The sequence below is a fragment of the Oncorhynchus masou genome, chromosome 9 (assembly GCF_036934945.1).
Source record: "Oncorhynchus masou masou isolate Uvic2021 chromosome 9, UVic_Omas_1.1, whole genome shotgun sequence".
NCBI lineage: Eukaryota > Metazoa > Chordata > Actinopteri > Salmoniformes > Salmonidae > Oncorhynchus > Oncorhynchus masou.
Genome location: NC_088220.1, coordinates 55,123,496 through 55,149,576, shown reverse-complemented (window position 1 = coordinate 55,149,576; position 26,081 = coordinate 55,123,496). Strand labels below are relative to the sequence as shown.

The window sequence follows — 26,081 nt, the reverse complement described above, 5'->3', positions numbered from 1 at the left end:
GGGGTGGTATACAGAAGACGGCCCTATTTGGTAAAAGACCATGACTATATTATGGCAAGAACAGCTCAAGTAAGCAAAGAGAAATGACAGTCCATCATTACTTTAAAACATGAAGGTCGGTCAATCCGGAAAATGTCAAGAAGTTTCAAAGTTTCTTCAAGTGCAGTCGCAAAAACCATCAAGCGCTATGATGAAACTGGCTCTCATGAGGACAGCCACAGGAAAGAAAGACCCAGAGTCCCTCTGCTGCAGAGGTTAAGTTCATTAGAGAGTTACCAGCCTCAGAAATTGCAGCCCAATTAAATGCTTCACAGAGTTCAAGTAACAGACACAACTCAACATCAACTGCTCAGAAGAGACTGCGTGAAACAGGCCATCATGGTTGAATTGCTGCAAAGGAACCACTACTAAAGGACACAAATAAGAAGAAGAGACTGGCTTGGGGCAAGAAACACGAGCAATGGACATTAGACCAGTGGAAATCTGTCCTTCGGTCTGATGAGTCCAAATGTGAGATTTTTGGTTCAAACGCTGTCTTTGTGAGCTGCAGAGTAGGTGAACAGATGATCTCTGCATATGTGGGTTCCACCGTGAAGCATGAAGGAGGAGGTGTGATGGTGCATTGCTGGTGACACTGTCTGTGATTTATTTAGAATTCAAGGCACACTTAACCAGCATGGCTCCCACAGCATTCTGCAGCGTTAAGCCATCCCATCTGGTTTGCGCTTAGTGGGACTAACATTTGTTTTTCAACAGGACAATTGTCCAACACACCTCCAGGCTGTATAAGGGCTGTTTGACCAAGAAGGAGAGTGATAGAATGCATCAGATGACCTGGCCTCCACAATCACCCGACCTCAACCCAGTTGAGATGGTTTTGGGTGAGTTGGACCACAGACGGAAAAAAAAGCTGCCAACAAGTTCTCAGCATATGTGGGAACTCCTTCAAGACTGTTGGAAAAGCATTCCAGGTGAAGCTGGTTGAGAGAATGCCAAGTGTGTGCAAAGCTGTCACCAAGGCAAAGGGTAGCTACTTTGAAGAATATCAAATCTAAAATATATTTTGATTTGTTTAACACTTTTTTGGTTACTACATGATTCCATATGTGTTATTTATTCCATAGTTTTGATGTCTTCACTATTATTCTACAATGTAGAAAATAGTTAAAATAAAGAAAAACCCTTGAATGAGTAGGTGTCCAAACTTTTCACAGGTGCTGTACATGTTTCTGTGGGTCTGCGTGATACGTTTGTATAATTTGTACCCTCTCCCTGCAGCTGTGTGGGGTCCAGTAGCTCCATCATGTAGTCAGTGTCCAGCTGCAGAGTGACCACATCACCACGCAGAAGCACCCAGGTCAGACAGGGCAAGAAGTCATCAGCCCCATACACCACACCTGAGACAGATGTGAGGAGGGAGTCAAAGGTCAAAGAACTCCAAACATTATCCTTAATAGAGTGTATGGTGAATTTCACCATACCTAAAGAAAGAGAGAGACATACACTAACCCTAACCAACCCCATTTACTCCACATACCGAGGCTGAGGAGGTGTACCCTGCACTACCCACCTGGGTTGGCATTGGCCGTCATGCTGTGGTAGATGGTCTTGCAGACCTTGAGCAGGATATGGACCTTCCTGCTGGGGGAGTAGGACTGGTGCATGGCTGACCACCTCTGCTGGATCTTCTCCAGGGTGACAGGGTCAGGGACCCCCGCCCCAGGTGTCCCTTCCAGCTCCTCCACCCCCCGGCCCTCCAGGAGCCGCTGGTTCTCCCTCAGCTTCTGCAGGCTACCGTCGTGGTCCCGACAGCTCTGGAGGCAGGTGTACAGGTGGGCGTTCACAGGCTTTAGGGCCACCTTGTGTAGGGAGCGCTCCAGTATGGCATCTAATGTAGATGGAGGACAGAGAGAAGGAGAAAATGGATGATAAGGAGAGACTGAGGTGTTAGAAACCAATTCTGGAATATTATGTAGTTGAGTATTCGTCCGCCTTGGCTTTGTGGTGGATAGTGAACTAAAGCAGTTTTTTTGTATAATAGTAGTGATATTCTGTAGTGAATTCTAACACTCACCCAGCTCCCAGTCTGTTGTGTCGGCCATACTGTCTATGAAGATGTGTATCTCAGGACAGTCCAGCAGTGTCTCTCTCAGGGCAGTGAGAGCCGTACGCACCTCCTGAAGCAGGTCTGCACCTGTCATGTCAGGGATAAACCCAGCCCCCAGGGTCATCTCAACGAATCCCATCACTGCCTCGGCAAACACTCCGTCCCTCCGCTTGCTGAGCTCCTGCACCCGCTTGGTCAGCCTCTTCTGTGAATGCCCCAGCCCACCAATGGCGAGGCCCACAACCGAGAGGCGGTGCATCACCTTGTCGGCCAACCGATGCGAGGGGTGGGGGGAGTGGGGGGGCCTAGTGACCGACTCCGGCTCCTTCTCGACGCTGTTGATTGACAGCGAGTCTAGCTCCGGGGAGGGTGGGTGGAGGAGGGAGAGGGATGGTGGTTGGGAAAGCCATACATTGTCCTCAATCCAGGACAAACTCTGAGGCGACTGAGGGGCAGGGCTGAACAGGGGCTTGGGGTCTGAGGGGGGCCTGGTAGTGCGGTCCTGGCTCCCTGTTCTGTGGAGTGACTCAATGGAAGCATCCCTACTGGGGCTCCTCAAAACCACCCCCTCTTTAGGGGTGGGGGGAGACGGGGCAGCCTGGACTACAGGAGACCCTATAGACAAGATTAAACATACAGTGCATTCAGAAAGTATTCAGACCCCTTCATTTTTCCAAATTTTGTTAAGTTAGCCTTATTCTAAAATGGATCAAATATCTTTTTTCCCTCAATCTACACACAATACCCCATAATAACAAAGCAAAATAAATGTTTGCAAATGTATATGAATATAACAAATATATATTTACATAAGTATTCACACCCTTTGCTATGATATTTGAAATTGAGCTCAAGTGCATCCTGTTTCCATTGATCATCCTAGAGATATTTCTACAACTTGATTGGAGTCCACCTGTGGAAAATTCAATTGATTGGACATGATTTGGAAAGGCACACACCTGTCTATATAAGGTCCCACAGTTGACAGTGCATGTTAGAGCAAAGGACTTGTTCGTAGAGCTCCGAGACAGGATTGTGTCAAGGCACAGATCTGGGGAAGGGTATCCCAAAAAAATTCTGCAGCACTGAAGGATCCCCAAGAACGCAATGGCCTCCATCATACTTAAATTGAAGAAGTTTGGGACCACCAAGACTCTTTCTAGAGCTGGCCGCCCGGCCAAACTGAGCATTTGGGGGAGAAGGGCCTTGGTCAGGGAGGTGACCAACAACCCGATGGTCACTCTGACAGAGCTCCAGAGTTTCTGTGTGGAGATAGGAGATCCTTCCAGAAAGACAACCATCTCTGCAGCACTCCTCCAATCAGGCCTTTATAGTAGAGTGGCCAGACGGAAGCCATTCCTCAGTAAAAGGCACATGACAGCCCGCTTGGAGTTTGCTAAAAGGACTCTCAGACCATGAGAAACAAGATTCTCTGGTCTGATGAAACCAAGATGGAACTCTTTGGCCTGAATGCCACCCGTCACTGTAGGGCACCATCCCTTCAGTGAAGCATGGTGGTGGCAGCATCATGCTGTGGGGATATTTGTCAGTGGTAGAGACTGGGAGACTAGTCAGGATTGAGGCAAAGATGAACAGAGCAAAGCACAGAGAGATCCTTGATGAAAACCGGCTCCAGAGCACTCAGGACCTCAGACTGGGGCGAAGGTTCACTTTCCAACAGGACAACAACCCTATGCACACAGCCAAGACAACGCAGGAGTGGCTTTGGGACAAGTCTCTGAATGTCCTTGAGTGGCCCAGCCAGAGCCGGACTTCTCTGGAGAGACGTAAAAATTGCTGTGCAGTGACATTCCCCATCCAACTCCCCAAATACAGGTGTGCCATGCTTGTAGCATCATACCCAAGAAGACTCGGCTGTAATCACTGCCAAAGTTGCTTCAACAAAGTACTGAGTAAAGGGTCTGAATACTTATGTAAATGTGATATCAGTTTTATTTCTTTAAAAAATAAAATAATGTTTTTGCTTTGTCATTATGGGGGATTGTGTGTAGATTGATGAGGGAATTAAAAACAATTGAATACATTTTAGAACAAGGCTGTAAAGTAACAAAATGTGGAAAAAGTCAAGGGGTCTGAATACTTTCCGAATGCGCTGTATCAGTTAGTTGTTGGTTGATTTTGGCATAATGGCTCGTGAGCTCTAAGATGTCTCATTAGCTACAGAGAGAAGATTAATGAGGTGACATTTTCCCACAGACAGGATGGACATGGATAATAAAACACCTTTAAGGTCCAATGCAGTCGTTTAAAATATATATATTATTTTTTATATCAAATCATTTCAGCTCTTACACTAAAAGGGCATCATCATCATTTTCACAATTTCACAGGATTATTCCAACCTCGTAGTGAGGAAATAATGATAAAACTAAAGAAATCATGTTTTCGACCCCACTGGGCCTTTAACAGCAAAAGCACTTTACCTGGATTATTAGGACTAGAGTTGCAGGGCTCCTGCTCCAATGAGATAGATCTCTTAGTAAGAAGATCCGCCCCTGACCAAGATCTGGTACTCAGTTGTCTCTCACACTTATAATTGGATGGCCGATTAACTCGCTGTGGGCTGGTTGGTTGATGCGTCAGCCAGTCATCGCCATGCTCATGGAGATACAGTGGGTTGATGATGGACAGAGCACCATTGGCTGCTGTCAGCTATTGAACAGAAGACACACTTGAGAGGGAGCTTGACTGTCTATTTAAAAGACATGAAGATCTTCCCGAAAATGTAAAATTATCATTGGAGAATGATTTGAACTTGATACAATATAATGGTTACAGTATTAAAGGTTGTTTTTATCTCAATATCACATTATTTCTGGGTAAGAAATAAATACCTTACTGTAGTGGTCAAAAATAAACAAAAAATAGCTTTATAGCAAAATAATCTTTCTTAATCAATAATTTTACTAGGATTGTTTGGGAGAGGTCTGAGTGTGAGGGGAAGGGCACCAAAGTGGAGTACGGGCCTAATGGGAGAGAGGTTATTGGCAGAGAGGTTTAGAACTCTCTTTGTCATTGGTCTATTACACCTTGTACCGCCTGGTGATGTCATCAGGCAAGCCAAAACTCCACCCATGCACCCATTCATCCTGTGTATGCGAGCCAGAAACTATCAGGAAATAACACTAACCACGTTTCCTTCCACAGTTTTTATGTGAGTAAAGTCATACCGTATAAAGAAATCACGACAGCTGTGATGGAGACAGGAAGTTTCCATCAACTTTTAAAATGCAGAGATCATTTCTTCTTTCGACATTGCACAATTTTTTTGTGTCTGTAAAATTATTTATGTGAGAAATGGCGGTGAAAACACATTTATGCGCAAATATTGATTTAATAACCATCATATTGAAGTAAACACGCATGAGGTCCTCCCACTATGAATCTGGCTCCAGATAAAATAAGTTATGATGAACTTCAGAGGATGGTGAAAGTGCACGGTGATGAGCTTGATGCTCCTTTCCAATCAATATCCAGGGTGACATGGTGACATGATGATCGATGCTTGACTGCCATTTGACAAATAAAAATATCCTTGCTCTTATCCATAATAATCTCATCACGTAGACTAGCACAGTATCTGTGAGCTGTTGGATATTGCGCACGGGCCAAGGCCAAAGAAGGCACATTTGCTATTTAACACAACAGTTTTTTGTGACAAAACTGTAGGTAGAGTTGAAAATGAGATGGAAGCACATTAAACTTATTCTGTACATGAAAACTCATCATGATTTATACACAACAACAAGTCAGTTTGGTGGAAACAAACCACTGGTGAGAAAATGCACGTTTTCTTTAACGCTGATTCTAGAATATTTACTAATTGGATGGAAACCTAGCTACTGATATAATTTATTCACACTTTTAGTGATAGCTTCTTCCGCTGTTGTACAATGTGATATCAAAACACAAGAAAAACATACTTTTGACTGCACTGGGCCTTTAAAACCTATATAGATTTGAAAAAGGACATACAGCATTCAAATGTAAGATACAACTCTTCGAATGAAGAGCAATAGGAGCTGTGAAGTCAGTCTGAACTGAGGTACACCTCTACTCATCTATAATTCTGAGGGACATTTGACTGAGATATTGTTACAAAGCAACAGGAACACCCAGAGCAGACTTCTGCTCAACGTGAACCACATGCAAAACCATGGCAACACATCCGCTGGAATGGGTCTCTATTAAAGCAGATTGCAACACAGTGAATACACTATATATACAAAAGTATGTGGACACTCCTTCAGATCAAGGAGTGTCTAATAAAGATTAGTGGTTTCGGCTATTTCAGCCACAAAAATCGAGCACATAGCCATGCAATCTCCAAAGACAAACATTGGCAGTAGAATGGCCTTACGGAAGAGCTCAGCGACTTTTAACAGCAGGTAGCCTAGTGGTTGGAGTATTGGGCCAGTAACCGAAAGGTTGCTAGATTGAATCCCAGAGCTGACAAGGTAAAAAAATCTGTTGTTCTGCCCCTGAACAAGGACCCTGAACAAGGCCCCTGTAAAAGAAAGCACACAGCTTGAAATAATAATTTTAACATGTTTGTTCATGTTTTGAAAATAACTTTTTAGTTATCAGATTTGATTTGTTCATTCACTGTTATTCACAGGTCCTAGGCCATCATTGTAAATAAGAATTTGTTCTTAACTGACTTGCCTAATTAAATAAAGGTAAAAAAAATAAATGTAAAAAAATGTGGTTTTTAGGATGCCACCGTTCCAACAATTCAGTTCGTAAAATTTCTGACCTGCTAGAACTGCCCCAGTCAACTGTAAGGCCCAGTGCAGGAAATGTTATAGTGAAGTGGAAATGTCTGGGAGCAACAACGGCTCAGCCGTGAAGTGGTAGACCACACAAAAATTGTCTGTCCTCGGTTGCAAGCTTACTACTCAGTTTTAAATGGCCTCTGGAAGCTTCTTCAGCACAAGAACTGTTCGTCAGGAGCTTCATGAAATGGTTTTCCATGGCCGAGCAGCCGCACACAAGCCTAAGGTCCCCATTCGCAATGCCAAGCGTCGGCTGGAGTGGTGTAAAGCTTGCTGCCTTTGGATTCTGGAGCACTGGAAAAGCGTTCTCTGGAGTGATGAATCACGTTTGACCATAGTCTGACGGACTAATCTGGGTTTAGCGGATACCAGGAGAACGCTACCTGCCCAAATGCATAGCGCCAACTGTAAAGTTTGGTTTGGAGGAACAATGGCCTGGGGATGTTTTTCATGGTTCGGTCTAGGCCCCTTAGTTCCAGTGAAGGGAAATCTTAACGCTACAGCATACATTCTAGACGATTCTGCGCTTCCAACTTTGAGGCAACAGTTTGGGGAAGGCCCTTTCCTGTTCAAGCATGACAATGACCCTGTGAACAAAGCGAAGTCCATACAGAACTGGTTTGTCGAGATCGGTGTGGAATAACTTGGCTTGCCTGCACAGAGCCATGACCTCAACCCCATTGAACACCTGTAGGATTCATTGGAAAGGCAACTGCAAGCCAGGCCTAATTGCCCAACATCAGTGCCGACCTCACTAATGCTCTTTGTGGCTGAATGGAAGCAAGTCCCCGCAGCAATGTCCAATAACTAGTGGAAAGCCTTCCCAGAAGAATGAAAGCTGTTATAGCAGCAAAGGGGGACCAACTCCATATTAAAGCCCATGATTTTGGAATGAGGTGTTCGACGAGCAGGTGTCCACATACTCTTGACCATATAGTGTAGGTCCCAACCTTTATAGACATGTTATGAAGCTATGAATACAGCTGATTACCTGTATGGTGCACATGGCAGTACCAGGAGCCCTCTGAGTCATGTGATCAGGCTGGAGGTCAGAGGTGAGACACCACCAGGACACTACACACAAACAGATACACAAACAGAAAGGGAGGAAAGGAGGAGTGAACGGAAGATGATAAGTGGGAGAGAGCGTGGGCGAGGAAGAGGAGAGACGACGAGGGTGAATTCAGACTTGGACCCAGCTGGGACAGACTGCTGGACTGTAGCTGATCTGTTACACTGTAGAGCCAAAGAGGGATGAACAGACACACTGGAAACATGAGAAAGAGAGAGAGAGAGATATGGAGTGTGAGAAGCAAAAAAGAGAGAGAGAGAGAGAATTGAAAAAATATATGAAAAAATGTTGAGAGTGAGAACTTCCATTACAAAGCCATCACCTACAGAGAAATAAACCTGAAGAAGAGCCCCCTCCATAAACAAGCTGGTCCTGGGGTTGTGTTCATAAACACAAACAGACCCCACAGAGCCCAAGGACAGTAACACAATTAGACCCAAACAAATCATGAGAAAACAAAAAGATTACACATTGGAAAGAATTTACAAAACAAACAAAGCAAACTAGAATGCTATTTGGCCCAAAACAGAGAGTATATGAAGTGGCAGAATACCTGGCCACTGTGACAGACCCAAAATTAAGGAAATCTTTGACTATGTACAGACTCTTTGACTATGTGAGAGAGGTCGCCGAAAGCAGACCTGGCTCTCCAGAGAAGACAGGCTATGTGCACACTGCCCACAAAATGAGGTGGAAACTGAGCTGTGCTTCCTAACCTCCTGCCAAACGTATGACCATATTAGAGACACATATTTCCCTCAGATTACACAGACCAACAAAGAGTTTAAAAACAAATCTAATTTTGATAAACTCCCATATCTACTGGGTGAAATACCAGTGTGCCATCACAGCAGCAAGATTTGTGACCTGTTGCCACAAGAAGGTCAGCCAGCGAAGAACAAACACCATAGTAAATACAACCCATATTTATGTTTATTTATTTTCCCTTTTGTACTTTAACCATTTGCACATCGTTACAACACTGTATATAGACATAATATGACATTTGTAATGTCTTTATTCTTTTGAAACTTCTGTGACTATAATGTTTACTGTTCATTTCTATTGTTTATTTCACTTTTGTCTATTATCTATTTCACTTGCTTTGGCAATGTAAACATATGTTTCCCATGCCAATAAAGCCCTTAAATTGAATTGAGCGAGAGAGAGAGAAAGAGAAGTTAATGAGATATATCAGATGCATAACTGATAAATACTGTAGTCAGTATATATACCGTAGGTTGTTGTAACTCACCTGCTCAGCGAGTAGAAGACCACTAACTGAGCCGGATCAGAGAAGCCTAAATATGACTGAGATGGCTGATAAACTGAGAGAGTAGAAGAGAGAGATTATTAAAAGATGTAAAACAAACTAAGAACTTGAGATTAACTTTACGTTTTTTTTTTAAACAACGGGGAAGTATGAAGTATGGCTGTTGAGGTTCTGGACAGGAAAACATACATGTGTGTGTGTGTCCTGCCTGTATGGGGTTGTCTCAGGCAGAGTCCCTCAACACCAGGAAGCTCTGTGAAAGGAGAGAGAGAGGTGACAAGAAGCCTCATTACACTGTGTTTGGGCGTTAGGAAACAGTGATTGTGCCGAGCAGCTTCACAGAGAAGGACAAGATGGACGTACTCATTGTTTTGTAGACCAGTCATTCAAGACCTACAGAAGTGAGCAAGCCAGGTTAGCCTCACACCAAAGCTAACTAAATGGCAGAGAATGTGCAAGCACAAATAACACACACACATTCATATACTCACCACAAACGCACAGTGAAATACAGTACCAGTCAAAAGTTTGGACACACCTACTCATTGAAGGGTTTTTCTTTATTTTTTAAAAACCATTTTCTACATTGTAGAATAACAGTGAAATAACACATACGGAATCATGTAGCAACCAAAAAAGTGTTAAACAAATCAAAATATATTTAGATTCTTCAAAGTAGCCACTCATTCTCTCAACCAGCTTCATGAGGAATGCATTTCAATTAAGAGGTGTGTATTGTTAAAAGTTCATTTGTGGAAGGTCTTTCCTTCTGAAGCCAATCAATTGTGTTGTGACAAGATAGGATAAAGTCCAAGTGGCAAGAACAGCATTATGGCAAGAACAGCTCAAATAAGCAAAGAGCAAAGACAGTCCATCATCCATCAACCACTGCCACAGGAAAGGAAGACACAGAGTTACCTCTGCTGCAGAAGAGTTCATTAGAGTTACCAGCCTCAGAAATTGCAGCCCAAATAAATGCTTCACAGAGTTCAAGTAACACACACATCTCAACATCCACTGTTCAGAAGTGACTGTGTGAATCAGGCCTTCATGGTGGAATTACTGCAAAGAAACCACTACTAAAGGACACCAATAATAAGAAGAGACTTGCTTAGGCCAAGAAACACGAGCAATCGTCATTAGACCGGTGTAAATCTGTCCTTAGGTCTGATGAGTCCAAATGTGAGATTTTTGGTTCCAAACGCTGTGTCTTTGTGAGATGCAGAGTAGGTGAACAGATGATCTCTGCATGTGTGGGTTCCACCGTGAAGCATGAAGGAGGAGGTGTGATGGTGTGGGTGTGCTTTGCAGGTGACACTGTCTGTGATTTATTTAGAATTTAAGGCACACTTAACCAGCATGGCTACCACAGCATTCTGCGCCGATAAGCCATCCCATCTGGTTTGCGCTTAGTGGGACTATCATTTGTTTTTCAACAGGACAATGACCATACACACCTCCAGGCTGTGTAAGGGCTATTTGACCAAGAAGGAGAGTGATGGAGTGCTGCATCAGATGACATGGTCTCCACAATCAGCAAACCTCAAACCAATTGAGATGGCTTGGGATGAGTTGGATCGCAGAGTGAAGTAAAATCAGATATTCAGCATATGTGGGAACATCTTCAAGACATTTGGAAAAACATTCCAGGTGAAACTGGTTGAGAGAATGCCAAGAGTGTGCAAAGATGTCATCAAGGCAAAGGGTGGCTACTTTGAAGAATCTCAAATATAAAATATACTTTGATTTGTTTAACACTTTTTGGTTACAACATGATTCCATATGTGTTATTTCATAGTTCTGATGTCTTCACTATTATTCTACAATGTAGAAAATAGTACAAATAAAAAATAAAACTTGAATGAGTAGGTGTGTCCAAACTTTTGACTGGTACTGTAAGTGAGTGCGCAATAAGGCTACAGAAGTGGGTTTAATGAACATTGTGTTCAGATGCCTGACTGTGATAGTGAGTGACACATTGGTATGTTCACATTGTGCCAAGAACAAACTATGGGAAGCAGCAGTTTGATGCAAGGCAAGCTATTTTAAATATCAAGTTCTCTAAATATCGATGCATATCGTCAACTAAATTTGGGGAAGAGAAATTAACTCCCCTTTTTTCACTTCATAATTTGCAGTGCCTTCAGAAAGTATTTATACCCTTGACTTATTCCACATTTTGTTGTGTTACAGCCTGAATTCAAAATGGATTACATGTTTTTTTTTCTTCACCCAACTACACACAATACCCCATAATGACAAAGTGAAAATGTCCAAAAATTATTTTGCAACTTCACTGAAAATTAAATATAGAAGTATCTAATTTACATGAGTATTCACACCCCTGAGTCAATACGGGGCAGCAGGGTAGCCTAGTGGTTAGAGCGTTGGACTAGTAACCGAAAGGTTGCAAGTTCGAGTCCCCAAGCTGACAAGGTACAAATCTGTCATTCTGCCCCTGAACAGGCAGTTAACCCACTGTTCCTATGCCATAATGGAAAATAAGAATTTGTTCTTAACTGACTTGCCTAGTAAAATACTTTATAAAAGCACCCTTGGCAGCTATTACAACTGTGAGTCTTTCTGGTTAAGTCTCTAAGAGCTTTCCACACTGGGATTGTGCAACATTTGCCCAATATTCTCTTCAAGCTTTGTCAAATTGGTTGTTGATCATAGCTAGACAACCACGTTCAGGTCTTGCCATAGATTTTCAAGAAGACTTATTAAGTCAAAACTGTAACTCGACCACTCAGGAACCAAACTGTCTTTTTGGTAAACAACTCCAGTGTATATTTGGCCTTGTGTTTTATGCAATTGTCCTGCTGAAAGGTAAATTAATCTCCCACTGCCTGGTGCAAAGCAGACTGAACCAGGTTTTCCTGTAGGATTTTGCCTGTGCTTAGCTCCATTCCATTTATTTTTTTTATCCTGAAAAACTCCCCAGTTCATAATGATTACAAGCATACCCATAACATGATGCAGCCATCACTATGCTTGGAAATATAGAGAGTGCTACTCAGTAATGTGTTGTATTGGATTTTCCCAAAACATACTGTAACACTTTGTATCCAGGACAACGTGAATTGCTTTGCCACATTTTGGCACTATTATTGTAGTGCCTTGTTGCAAACAGGATGCATGTTTTGGAATATTTTTATTCTGTACAAGCTTCCTTCTTTACACTCTGTCAATTAGGTTAGTATTGTGGAGTAACTACAATGTTGTTGATCCATCCTCAGTTTTCTTCTATCACAGCCATTAAACTCTGCAGCTGTTTTAAAGTCATCATTGGCTTCATGGTAAAATCCCTGAGCGGTTTCCTTCCTCTTCGGCAATTGAGGTAGAAAGGACGCCTGTATCTTTGTGGTAACTGGGTGTTTTGATACACCATCCAAAGTGTAATTAATATATATTAAAATATTCAAAGTCTGCTAATTTGTCTTCTACCAATAGGTGCCCTTCTTTGCGAGGCATTGGAAAACCTTCTGTGTTTGAAATTCACTGCTCGACTCAGATCTTACAGATAATTGTATGTGTGTGGTACAGAGATGAAGTAGTCATTCAAAAATCACGTTAAACACTATTATTGCACACAGAGTGAGTTCATGCAACTTATTATGTGGCTTGTTAAGCAAATATTTACTCCTGAATGCCTATTGACTTAATTCAGGGTTTCATTTTTAATACATTTGTAAAAATGTTGAAAAAACAATTCCACTTTGACATTATGGGCTATTGTGTGTAGGCCAGAGACAAAAGTAAATCTAAATTGAATATCTTTTAATTGCAGGCTGTAACACAACAACATTTAGAAAAAGTCAAGGGTTCTAAATACATTTTTGAAATGTGCTAAATGTGTATACCACCAATTCAACCTAAACCCTGACATACAGTAGTTCTTACAGTGTAATAGGATGCTGTATCCAGATACTGGATCACCATTGTCTCACCATACTCACTTGCCTCAGTGGCTGATCTTGTTAAAACAGGGTCCTTAAGATAGCTGGGGTTCTTTAGCAAACCAAATATATTTTCTGCCTCGATCAACTTCTACGCCGCTACTCAGTCCGTTTCGCTTTCTTTCAGTCCATCTGTATCTCTCCTCTCTTACTATTTCACACATGCAGTACTTCTCCATTCATTTCCCTTCATGCAAAGAAAAGGGAACTACAAGAGTAACTCGACATAATGTAAGTGTCTGCTTCCAAATTCATCTGTAAAATCGCAGCCTGTCCACATGCTAACCTAATGCTAACCTAATGTACCAAGGTGGGCCTGGATGCAGAGAGGTCAACCATGAGGTCAGACAGTAGATAGTGTCATGGGCCTACACAGTGTGTCTGTCCTAAATGACACCCATTTCCCTACATAGCGCACTACTTTTGACCAGAGCCATTTGCCATTTGGGACGGACAGTGACCTGTGTAAAGACAGAGGTCACCCTAGCAGGACGGCCCCAGAGGGCAGCATGGGCCTCGTCTCTATCCCAGTGGCCCAGGTGTCCTGACACCGTCGCAACCTGTCCAGCAGAGTCAGGGGCCTCCATTCTCTGTCCTCACCGTGCCACAGATATTGACACAAAAGGTAGTTTGAGGCTTCATAATATGCTGTTACAGGATACAGGGGAGGTTTTCCAGACACATATTAAGTCTAGTCCCGGACTAAAAAGCATGTACAATTTTAAATGCCTGTTCGTCCAGGACGACGCTTAATCGGTGTCCTGGAAACCACTAGAGAGCTCGTATAAAATAGATCTATAACCCCAGTGGGTCCCTAATAACGATCCATGGGGTGGAGAAAAGATCCTCACCTGTGAGTCATTCTTCTTATCTTGATCTACAGAACACCCTCATCATCCCAGACTAGAGAGGACACCACAGAAACATAGTGTACAAAATGTTTAGTGTGTGCCAACTGCGTACGGATTAAGATGAAATCCAATATATCAACATGAAATATATGGAAAAAAGAACATTAAACTATTTGAAAAAGTTATTCTGGAAAGAAATAGTGATTATATCCTTCCTCAACTAACATTTGAAGGGATAGTTCACCCAAAAATTGGTGAACTAACCTTTACAGCTGATTTGAGATGATAGATGTATTAAAAAGGGTTACTTAATGTTACAGTGCCTTGCGAAAGTATTCAGCCCCCTTAAACTCTGCGACCTTTTGCCACATTTCAGGCTTCAAACATAAAGATATAAAACTGTATTTTTTTGTGAAGAAGCAACAACAAGTGGGACACAATCATGAAGTGGAACGACATTTATTGGATATTTCAAACTTTTTTAACAAATCAAAAACTGAAAAATTGGGCGTGCAAAATTATTTAGCCCCCTTAAGTTAATACTTTGTAGCGCCACCTTTTGCTGCGATTACAGCTGTAAGTCGCTTGGGATATGTCTCTATCAGTTTTGCACATAGAGAGACTGAATTTTTCTCCCATTCCTCCTTGCAAAACAGCTCGAGCTCAGTGAGGTTGGATGGAGAGCATTTGTGAACAGCAGTTGTCAGTTCTTTCCACAGATTCTCGATTGGATTCAGGTCTGGACTTTGACTTGGCCATTCTAACACCTGGATATGTTTATTTTTGAACCATTCCATTGTAGATTTTGCTTTATGTTTTGGATCATTGTCTTGTTGGAAGACAAATCTCCACCCCAATCTCAGGTCTTTTGCAGACTCCATCAGGTTTTCTTCCAGAATGGTCCTGTATTTGGCTCCATCCATCTTCCCATCAATTTTAACCATCTTCCCTGTCCCTGCTGAAGAAAAGCAGGCCCAAACCATGATGCTGCCACCACCATGTTTGACAGTGGGTGTGGTGTGTTCAGGGTGATGTGCTGTGTTGCTTTTACGCCAAACATAATGTTTTGCATTGTTGCCAAAAAGTTCAATTTTGGTTTCATCTGACCAGAGCACCTTCTTCCACATGTTTGGTGTGTCTCCCAGGTGGCTTGTGGCAAACTTTCAATTACACTTTTTATGGATATCTTTAAGAAATGGCTTTCTTCTTGCCACTCTTCCATAAATGCCAGATTTGTGCAATATACGACTGATTGTTGTCCTATGGACAGAGTCTCCCACCTCAGCTGTAGATCTCTGCAGTTCATCCAGAGTGATCATGGGCCTCTTGGCTGCATCTCTGATCAGTCTTCTCCTTGTATGAGCTGAAAGTTTAGAGGGACGGCCAGGTCTTGGTAGATTTGCAGTGGTCTGATACTCCTTCCATTTCAATATTATCACTTGCACAGTGCTCCTTGGGATGTTTAAAGCTTGGGAAATCTTTTTGTATCCAAATCCGACTTTAAACTTCTTCACAACAGTATCTCGGACCTGCCTGGTGTGTTCCTTGTTCTTCATGATGCTCTCTGCGCTTTTAACGGACCTCTGAGACTATCACAGTGCAGGTGCATTTATACGGAGACTTGATTACACACAGGTGGATTGTATTTATCATCATTAGTCATTTAGGTCAACATTGGATCATTCAGAGATCCTCACTGAACTTCTGGAGAGAGTTTGCTGCACTGAAAGTAAAGGGGCTGAATAATTTTGCACGCCCAATTTTTCAGTTTTTGATTTGTTAAAAAAGTTTGAAATATCCAATAAATGTCATTCCACTTCATGATTGTGTCCCACTTGTTGTTGATTCTTCACAAAAAATACAGTTTTATATCTTTATGCTTGAAGCCTGAAATGTGGCAAAAGGTCGCAAAGTTCAAGGGGGCCGAATACTTTCGCAAGGCACTGTAATGGCCCTAAGGGCTGCTTGTCAAAGTAGCTGCGACTTTATGTGTCTCCCCTTCAACCTATCAGAAACTCCACATATCTCGTCATGTTGTCAGCCTAACAGAAACTCCACATATCTCGTCATGTTGTCAGCCTAACAGAAACTCCACAGATCTCGTCATGTTGTCAGCCTAACAGAAACTCCACAGATCTCGTCATGTTGTCAGCCTAACAGAAACTCCACAGATCTCGTCATGTTGTCAGCCTAACAGAAACTCCACAGATCTCGTCATGCTGTCAGCCTAACAGAAACTCCACAGATCTCGTCATGTTGTCAGCCTAACAGAAACTCCACATATCTCGTCATGTTGTCAGCCTAACAGAAACTCCACATATCTCGTCATGTTGTCAGCCTAACAAACTCCACAGATCTCTTCATGTTGTCAGCCTAACAAACTCCACAGATCTCGTCATGTTGTCAGCCTAACAGAAACTCCACAGATCTCGTCATGTTGTCAGCCTAACAAACTCCACAGATCTCTTCGTGTTGTAACCTTGTGCCTACAGACCTGTGCTCTGACATTCTAACTATGTTGCTCTACAATTTGTCTTATAGGTGAAAAATAACAGGGTTAAACGTTTGTCTACTGCAGATTCCGTACCTCAGCAACAGTCTTTCTCTGTTCCGTCAGAAGTATATTTTGTGTCGATGCATCACCTGCCTCTACCACACACCTTGACATTTGATGTTGCACTTCCACTTGCCCAAAAGTTCTCTATTTTTATTTTTATCATTCTCTCATCCTCATTCATCTCCCACCCCCTTCATGTTGTTAACCTTGCTAACACATCTAACATAAAGAAATGAGTCTGCTTTTGCCTTTATTCTCAAGACCTGAATAATGTTCATCTCGCTCTCTTTTACCCAGAGACACATCTGAATGTTGCACTTTATAGAGCTGAAAACACAGACAAAATGGATGCAGTTCAAAGCTGCATAGGAATAAAAGGTGGGATTCTAAGTGTACTGTAAATGTGCAATAGTATTTTCTGTTCAACTCACGGCTACAATACATTCAACATAGAAATAAACAACCCATGCACCCCACACAGACAACATCAGTTTTACCAATCAACATTAGTTGTACCAGCTGTGTATGAGCTCAATGCTTAATATGCATGAAAAATACCAACTTCAGTGGGAGACCTTGCCACATTATTTTGTGTTTTTACTTGTTGTATCACACAAAATCTTCTAGAAAGCATGGAGTTGCATTTGGTCAACACCAGAGATGTACTGCGACATCATATCACACCACTGTGGTAACTTTCTGCTGCATCATTCGTGCTGAAATAGGAACGTCCAACGCCAACATCCACAGGAAGTAGAGAAACCAAATACCACAATAATAACACAATACCACAATAATTCTATTAAAACAACTGATATAAACAATAAGAATAGAAAGCAATGCCATGAATAACAAATGCATAATTATAATTGATTATAAATAGTAATTGATCATAAAATGCTTTATTATATATTTTTTTCATTCTATTTACAGTAGTTGTGTCACTGCATCAGTGGATGAATCAGCCATTCATCATCTTTGTTACCCTGCCATGGCTTCTATACTTTCTCACTTCCGTCTAAATTAATCAACTAACTGACTCAACAGAGCTAGTTGGCATGCTGACAGCTCAGTGTCTGTAGGTCTCTCCCTCAGAAGGAAAAGTATGCTCGTTTTAGTATGTATTGCTATAAACTCCATCTGTGGGAACTGTCAAAAGACAGACCAATACACATAGTAGGAGTCAGGAAGTGGGTTTATATCAAACAGAGGTTGGAGAGGAGAGGGAAGTTAGTAAAGTGCAAACTAAAGGGAGAAAATCCAAAACCAGACAATAGAGCACAGTTCTGGTTACTCTATGCAAATCTGCTTCCAGACTGAAGCCTAGTGATGGGTTGGAACCGGCCAGTCTCTCATTGGTTATTCTACCTTAGCCTTCCCTGACCCCGCCTTCCCTGCCTACATTTGGGGATGTCATCAGAGAAGATTTTCTCTGCAGGTCAGAGGTAAAATAGCATAATTCAACAATTATTTTAATAGCACCCACATTCCTTTAAAAGTACAACTTAATTAGCATATCCATGTAAATGAGTGTCTACCTAGGTGGTATAACAGCGTTTTGTTAAACCATCACAGTTAGATATTACCGTACCACACTAACCTTTCATCCAGTCCAAGTCCTACTCTTCCCAGCACATAAATCTGACAGTGAGGTGTAGAAGGTGCCGTGGGCTTCAATCAGGTCCTCTCCCTCCAGTCCTGCTGCCACACGTTCCAGGGTGTGACTATTCTGCACAAACCAATATGGACGACCCCAATAACAATTCACGACAGGCTGTAGGTGACTACCTCAGACACAGAACAAAGGATATGAAAGAATACCGAACCTGTGAGTAGCAGCGTTTGAGTAGCCCCTTGTTCTTCAGCAACTTGATGAAGTAGTGACATACTGTGGGCTTAACACACAACAACACTGCTGTTAGTGATACCTAATAATACACAGGCACCAACTGCACAATTCAGGAAATTAAGTTAAGAAAAAGCCAGAAAATAGGCTTGATCCTACCTTAAACTGTCCTGGGTACAGCTCCCTGGCCAGGGAAAAAAGGGCTCAGGGTGTTTCTGATGTAGAAATAGAGGGGTGAATCTTGACTGGTGATAGCAGCAAAGAACAAAATAACCTGTGTAGGTTATTATGACTGACTAGAGTGTTATGTACCTGCATAAGTAGTTTAAGCATGAGGTCATGGCTGCAATGTTTTGAACAGTATGATTGCAGGGCAGCAGGGTAGCCTAGTGGTTAGTGTTGGACTAGTAACCGAAAGGTTGCAAGTTCAAATCCCCGAGCTGACAAGGTACAAATCTGTCGTTCTGCCCCTGAACAGGTAGTTAACCCACCGTTCCTAGGCCGTCATTGAAAATAAGAATTTGTTCTTAACTGACTTGCCTAGTTAAATAAAGGTAAAATAAAGAAAAAAATATTGCAACAGTATAAGGTAGTTAATATATCATGACTTCAGTCTACAAAATATGTTACTCTCTCCATTTTCCTCTTGAATCTTTATTCCTCCTATTCAAAGGCAGCTTTAAGGTCTCCTCTCCTCAGTCTCACAAAGGATTATGGGATTTACATCCCTCACGGTTAATAAGATTCACACCCGTTTTAAAACGCTAACCATGACTTGGTTTTCTGTGTCCGCTTCATAAATGTCTGTATTGATCCAGAAGTACAACAGGAGGCATACTTTACAAATAGTTTTATTTAAATCACCAATACAACGCATAATAATAATAATAATCCATACCATCATCATATATACATATTTTGAAGGAAATATTTCGACTGATCATTTTGGTAGCTTAAGGACGACAATGTTGCTCTACAAGTAAGTAAAACCCTTCTCTGATAATTTATCTTGTTTTAAATCAGTGAGGATCTACATCACACACTAAATGGGCATCCCTCCCTGCCTGTTTGTCCGTGTGTGTATTAGTTAAAGAATCAAAAAGAGAGCGAATAAGAGCATTTGTCACCATGCCCAACTTCGATTGTCTCTCCACTTCTCTAGTCAGATTTTGACGTCCAGCCTCTGCCTGGGCCTTTATCTGTGTCTGGGCGTCTAGCCGTCGGTCTGTGTGGGGCTGTAGATCAGGCTGTGGTCGTACCCGACAGCAGTAACATGGCAACGAGGAAGCATCTCCTCCAGCAGGATGGCGACCAGCCCAGGGTTCTGGAGCCTGGGGAGGGAGGACACGTTCAGCCGTCGCAGACCCCTGATACACAAGAGGAAGAGAAGGGATGTTTGTATCAATTTGTGACGTTATGGAGTCCATTGACCCCTATATATACACACGTATACAAATATATTTATGGCAAGTGCCATGAGGAAATGCATGGACATTTTAGTGATGCCGTCTCTTTCTCAATTAATCTTCCCATGATTCCTTGTGTTCTCTCCTCACCTTCTTCTCAAAACGCATCCTCCAATCCATTTTAAGGACGAAGCAAGGAGATAGTCTTTTCTCGGTTCCTCACGTACTAATTGATAAAACACCTCTGTTTTTGTCATTTCCTCCCGTGTTGGTCAGTGTACCTCAGCTTCTGCAGTGCGGCCAGGCCCCCCACAGAGATTCGGGGACAGTTCGAAATGTCCAGCTCCTCCAGGGTGTCCTGGAAGATATAGAGGCGGGACAGGAACCAGTCATCCACCTCAGCGCAGCCACTCACAGAGAGAGTACGCAGCCCCCTCTGTTTCACTGAGAAAGAGACGAGAGAAAAAGGAGTTACATTTTACAGCATTGAGCAGCGGTTCCCAACCTTTTCCATTTCGGGGACCACCAAATCACTGCCGAAAGTTTGAGGAACACCATCCGCAGAGTCGCAAAACTTTTTAACAAAACCCTGCCGGTCAAATTTAGAATACATTTGATCAGTGACTAACAGATTAAAGGCCTATTCTTATTTTTATAACAATATGCATTGTGAAAAATAATGTAAAATAGCATATAATACCAATAATAGTGCCAACTGTTATTTAACGTTGAAAAAAATAATTTAAAAAACCCTGCGGAAAACAGGTTGAAAACCACTGGCACAGAGTACATACATAATAATACATATCAACCAAAATGCTAAGTTATCCATTAATATTTAGGAAGGGTAACTTGCAATGTGAAACAAATACAAATCCCCCCCCCCCCAGACATGAATAAAGTGGTATGTACCGAGGTTTTCCAGGCCTGTGTAGTTAATGAGCGTGTTGCGGACATCCACTTCCTCTATGGAGGTGTCCCGGTGGTTCATGAAGTCCCAACTGAACTTCCCTCTTCTGTCTGATCGGAACCACTCTGACTGCCCTGCAAACCTGGAGGGTCAAATGACTAGTCATCACTAACAAGTGAATTACACAGTTATCAGCAAATACAACAACAACAAAACTGAAAGCACATCAATATTCACCAGCACGTCAAAAAGGGGGCAGGCACAGGCGGTTATGGGCAGCCCAAGATGGCGGAACAGTTACCTGAATCCTCCCTTCAGGCTAAGGATGTAATAAGCAGCTGCAATGTTGTCCCCATAGTTTTGCTGGGTGTAACCATAGAAACTGTGAAGGGAAAGAGACAGTGGTTGGGCTGAGAGCAATGTTTATGGACTTGGGACAGCAGAGTTCCAATTCACTCCCTACACATTCGCCTTCATTGCATGAAGATCTAAAAGGGTCTGGATAGCATAAGCAGTGTTGGAGCGTCCACCATTTTGCTTACCAACGCCTTATAGATGGTGCATTGAAGAGTAAGGGCCAAGGGGGAGGGACTGATTTGGGACCAGATGATAACCTACACGTTCATTTTAGACCGTGGCGCGCTGATAGAAATGCATGTAGCTAGAATAAATCGGTGTGTTTTCCTGTTACACATACAAATTCTTCTGTCGTAGACCTCGGTTCTTGAACCAGGAGCTCCAGCTGAGGAGAGTCTCAATGTCATGGAAACGCTGGCTCAGGAAGAGGAGGAGCCTGGACTGTTTTGAGGGCGGAGCCACAGGGCTAGAGCTCCAGTAACGCGACGTGGCGGCCAAGGGGGTCACCTGCCTACAGCTTCGCCGCATCAACTGAGAAGACAGATACACAGAACATGAACAGTGAGAAAGGAGAGAGGCAAATGCAAAGGAGGGGAAATCTACTTGCCATGCTAATATGTGGTAACTATAAACCCAGGAGTTGTGAGAGTAGTGCTTTAGTTTGCACCCCCACTCTTGTCCATGTGTGATGTTGCATAGTTTGGGTTTTGACTTCATAGACCAGGTCATCACTCCTGTTCTTGGAGGGCCCCCATGTATGTGTAGACTTTTGCACTCCAACTGTTGATTTGATTAGTTAGTTACTTTTCAGCTCTCAACGGCCCACACTGCTATAGCCCCCCACGAGTACCAAACATATCACTTGATCCACAAAAGTATATCACATCCACTTTATTGATAATCTAGAAAAATGTGATAGGTATCACCTTTTTAAAAGGTGCACCACTGATTTGTCTTTTACGCTATAAAACAACATTTGAGCAGGCAGAGGTGAGAAGACAATATACCTGGAGCCATAGCTATGTGCCATGTGTTGGGCCGGAGCGCCTGGTGGTGGTTGTCCTTGCTTTAACCTGCTATTTGTAATTCTGCTAAAATATGGATGCTCATAGTACTTATGTATGCATTTGATCATGTAGGTGTTGCAGAATATTTCCTGTCACAAAAATATTAGTATAGAAAATGTTGCACTGAGACATCACTAACGTTATCGCGATACTCTCACCGTTATGTGATCCCTCCACCTTTTTTGCTATAGCGTGTATATTCTGGACGCTGAACCCAGAGATTACATACAACTTCAAAATATAGGCTACACTAATGCAAAATACCGGTTTTAATTGGTATTTATTAGCGTTAACGACGTGAGAAGCGAAGGATATTCTTACCATCAAGGGAGCAGCCATATTGTTAACGTACTACGGGCAGTAGTTTGGGACAAAATTAGCGCTTTTGCGTTCTATTTACCTTGTGGATATCTCTCAAAACGCAGGGGGGCGCTCGAAGAAGTCTCACAAAATGGAAAGTACCAGGAAAAAATAATGAAGCGCAACATAGGTGATTTAACCAAATTATACACTGTACAACCTTTACATTCAATAAGCTACTGTAATTTGACGCCAAGGTATGTTGTTTAGGCCTTTCCATAATAAATAATTTGTACTCCGTCATCGGGTCGGCAGGGTAGCCTAATGGTTAGAGCGTTGGACTAGTAACATAAAGGTTGCAAGTTCAAACCCCCGAGCTGACAATCATTCTGCCCCTGCAGTTAACCTACTGTTCCTAGGCCGTCATTGAAAATAAGAATTTGTTCTTAACTGACTTGCCAAGTTAAATAAGTTCACAGTTGTTGTTTGGCAACACTACACTTTACTGTCAATGTCGGCAAACTAGACCACAGCCAAAATAACAGTAGGGTAAGCTATTAATAACTGTCTGAGAGCAGGTCAGTCCTAGATTCATTTTAGGACCTGGAAATTGGTGGATCGGTTAATCATTTTGGGGGTGCAGGACTGCAGGTGGTGTGTTGAGTGAATGATTTGATAAAGTATGACTGGGGAATACAGGCAACATGGAGAATTGAGAGCTGTACTAACTGAAAGAGAGTGATAGAATAGCCTAAGTAAGAATGTAAAAGTGAGGCAACATCTCCCCTGTCTCATTCCAATCCATTTATTCCACAATCCCATTCTCCCAATGGCTTCTCCCTCATCTCCCATCATCTACATTTCCACATATGTTGCAGGTATAGGAGAAAAACAGGTCTGACAGATGTGCAGACGGCTCGATACATGGAAGAAAAACAAACATCCCCTTTGTCTCTCCTTGTCTCTTCTCCCAGGATCCACTGGGGCAGTGCCAGACCAACAGACAGCTCTCACCTGCTGTCACTGGTAACTAGCAAATAAGTTTAGCCTTGCTGATGATTTACTCCAGTCCTAATATTGATTTTTTCTATATGTATATATATATATATATACAGTGCCTTGCGAAAGTATTCGGCCACCTTGAACTTTGCGACCTTTTGCCACATTTCAGGCTTCAAACATAAAGATATAAAACTGTATTTTTTTGTGAAGAATCAACAACAAGTGGGACACAATCATGAAGTGGAACGACATTTATTGGATATTTCAAACTTTTTTAACAAATCAAAAACTGAAAAATTGGGCGTGAAATGAAACCATGAACCCTTGTAGTATCTTTCATAACAATCTTCATATTCAAAACCCCTTGTGAATGTTGTTGAATAATGTGTCGTGAAGGTTGTTATGAATGATACAGCAACACTCGTAATGTTGTTATGACTGGTTTCATGAATGTGTAATGTGTACCCCCCCTAGAAAGTAAGGTATTACCCAGGTGACTTAGAAAAGCATCAGATTCACTGAGAGACAAGGCAATGTCAGTTGAATGTGATCTGAAGCTAATCGTGGAGGATAATGTGTGAATGGTTTACTAATAAATGAATTCATGAATAGATGGTTGGGTTGTTGGAATGGAACTACTGTAGCAGACGGCCCAGGAGGAGGTTGTTACTGGTTTTGGTTTTTCCATTTATGTTTTGAGGTTGGACTTTAGCATGTATAGCTTGTTAGCACAATTGGCGCACCGATTGGTGTCACCTCGTTAGTCAGTATGTGTTACACCTGTGCTGGTTGCTGTCTGCTGGCACATGTGATATTTAAGAGTGCTGGCTGAGTGCTCCAGTTGTCTTGAGAGATGTGTAGGGTCAACACCTTTAGTTAGCGCTCCCTATTTGATTTCTAGAAAAAAAGTATTTGTCTGATTTCCCTGATTTTGTTTTGCTCCTGTCTTTAAGTTTGGTGTGTTTTTTAAATTTTATTTGCTTCAAATTTAGCAGCCGCTCATGGTGGTTGTCTTTTAGGTTCCAGTTGTTGATGCAAGTCAACTTTCAGTGGACACCCCCATGAGTGTCTTTCAGAACCCCTCCTAAAAAAAAACACCTGTTTCGTTTTGGTTGTTGTCAGTGACACTGTTAGTTCCCCCTTCTGTTTAAGCGACGTTTTGGATTTCTTGCTGGGGAATGTAACAAGGTGGTATAGAGAGTATAGACCTCAGGGAGTAGTCTAGTCTCTGGGAATGTCTGGACATATCTACAGACTATAGAGAGTCGGTGTAGAGCCCTCAACTTCAAATCTGGACCTCGAAGCGTTTCACTGCTTTTTTAAATTCATCCTCTCAAATATGGGATTGATTTAGAGCTGGGACATTAGGTGTATGCAATTAATTATCAGGTAGAACAAAACAAACAGCAGTAGTGCTGACCTCATAGGGTATGATTTTAGCACCCCTGGTGTTGACACTCTTCAGTTTTCACACACAGTTTGTCTATGGTGTGTGTAGTGTATTCGAGGTTAAAAAAAAGAAGGAAAGAATAAATCTGACTTGACTTGCAACAAAAGAATGTATCAACCCCTACACAAATGTCCATTATTTATAATACACACAATAATTCACATTTACTGATGCTGCAAGATAATTGTCCTGCTGTGAGAAACTGTTCAAATTAAGATCCTACACCTGTAGTACATCACAAACTATGTTGCCATTAAGATCCCTTAATGGTGTTATTTTGTGATGCAATTTCAAATGAATATGAATGTGTACAACATCAAAGGCATTTCCCATAGAAATTCAGCCAGCTCTACTGTTAAAGACATTCTCCAGTAGCTTGTATACTTTTGAGTCAGTAGTTCTGAAAGTAGAGTTCACGAGCCAAAAGTGTTCCCCGAAAAGGACATAATGCATCACATTTGTGCAGATATGTGCACCACGTTGTTGCGCTCTCTCCCTCTCTCTCTCTCTCTCTCTCTCTCTCTCTCTCTCTCTCTCTCTCTCTCTCTCTCTCTCTCTCTCTCTCTCTGCTGTGTCCACTGAGCCGTTGAGCCCGCCCTGCAACCTCATTCGATAGCGCTGGGCAGGGCTCTTGCTAGCTGTCACTCAAATGCGAGCGGCTGAAACTCATTGGCTAGAACTCAAATTGCTGGGGGCTGGCCCACGTGGGGGGAATGTAGGGAAAATAGATTTCTAAATGGCTGCCCGTGAGGTGTATTCTTTTAAACCTCCCATAAGGTCACAGGGAGGCTGGACATGTAAATCACAGCTTGAAAGATTGATAGCGCGTGTCCTTCAGTATCGACTGGCCACATAGAGGGGATAGGATTCACACTGTACATGATGCAGTACACACACACAAACAATACGTCTGCTTGTTTCTCAGTGTGTTAGATGGTATTTATGCTGCTGACGCAGAAATAGCCCATGATGTTGATGTGTGGAGATAGTCACTGCAACGTGTGTTGCCAAGGATACCAGGAGAAGTTCTTCAGATTTTGACCCAGTGCCAACTGTTAGTGCATTTTTTTCTTTAATTGGTTTGGACTGTATTTTCAACTTGCGTCTATCGCCCCGTTTGCTGCAAAT

The 26,081-nt window shown here is 42.3% G+C and overlaps 2 protein-coding genes across 8 annotated transcripts in view; both read right to left on the bottom strand.

Moving 5' to 3' along the window:
- Positions 1-13,351, bottom strand: part of LOC135546242 (ras and Rab interactor 3-like) — a 39,517-nt gene extending 26,166 nt beyond the window's left edge. For 3 of the 6 annotated variants that reach the window (XM_064974502.1, XM_064974501.1, XM_064974503.1), the window contains exons 1-8: positions 13,208-13,351; positions 9,438-9,501; positions 9,231-9,303; positions 7,895-8,170; positions 4,552-4,780; positions 2,075-2,722; positions 1,571-1,888; positions 1,266-1,397 (exon numbers count right to left, since the gene is read on the bottom strand). In XM_064974502.1, coding sequence (XP_064830574.1) covers positions 1,266-1,397; positions 1,571-1,888; positions 2,075-2,722; positions 4,552-4,780; positions 7,895-7,936 — 1,369 coding nt within the window. In that variant the 5' untranslated portion in view covers positions 7,937-8,170; positions 9,231-9,303; positions 9,438-9,501; positions 13,208-13,351. Of the gene's footprint in view, positions 1-1,265; positions 1,398-1,570; positions 1,889-2,074; positions 2,723-4,551; positions 4,781-7,894; positions 8,171-9,230; positions 9,304-9,437; positions 9,502-13,198 lie in introns of all 6 variants that reach the window. The other 3 variants (XM_064974507.1, XM_064974504.1, XM_064974505.1) reach the window with 3 other exon arrangements.
- Positions 13,352-19,294: 5,943 nt separating this feature from the next.
- dmac2 (distal membrane arm assembly component 2) lies at positions 19,295-22,602 on the bottom strand. Of its 2 annotated transcripts, none has more exons than XM_064974499.1 (6): positions 22,523-22,602; positions 21,475-21,665; positions 21,079-21,159; positions 20,780-20,919; positions 20,149-20,311; positions 19,295-19,828 (listed from the first exon to the last, which is right to left on the bottom strand). In XM_064974499.1, the coding sequence occupies exons 1-6, from the start codon at positions 22,538-22,540 to the stop codon at positions 19,675-19,677; spliced, it is 747 nt and encodes a 248-aa protein (XP_064830571.1). In that variant the 5' UTR covers positions 22,541-22,602; the 3' UTR covers positions 19,295-19,674. The 2 variants fall into 2 exon arrangements, with proteins under 2 accessions (XP_064830571.1, XP_064830572.1); XM_064974500.1 differs by lacking the exon at positions 22,523-22,602 and adding an exon at positions 22,142-22,475.
- Positions 22,603-26,081: the final 3,479 nt, after the last annotated feature.

Bases quoted from the DNA above. Each gene is read 5' to 3' on its own strand.
- dmac2 (XM_064974499.1), bottom strand. The intron at 21,160-21,474 runs GTATGTGTAACA...TTCCCTTCACAG, and splicing joins GGTCTACGACAGAAGAATTT to TTTCTATGGTTACACCCAGC. The intron at 19,829-20,148 runs GTACACTGACCA...CTTGTGTATCAG, and splicing joins GCCGCACTGCAGAAGCTGAG to GGGTCTGCGACGGCTGAACG.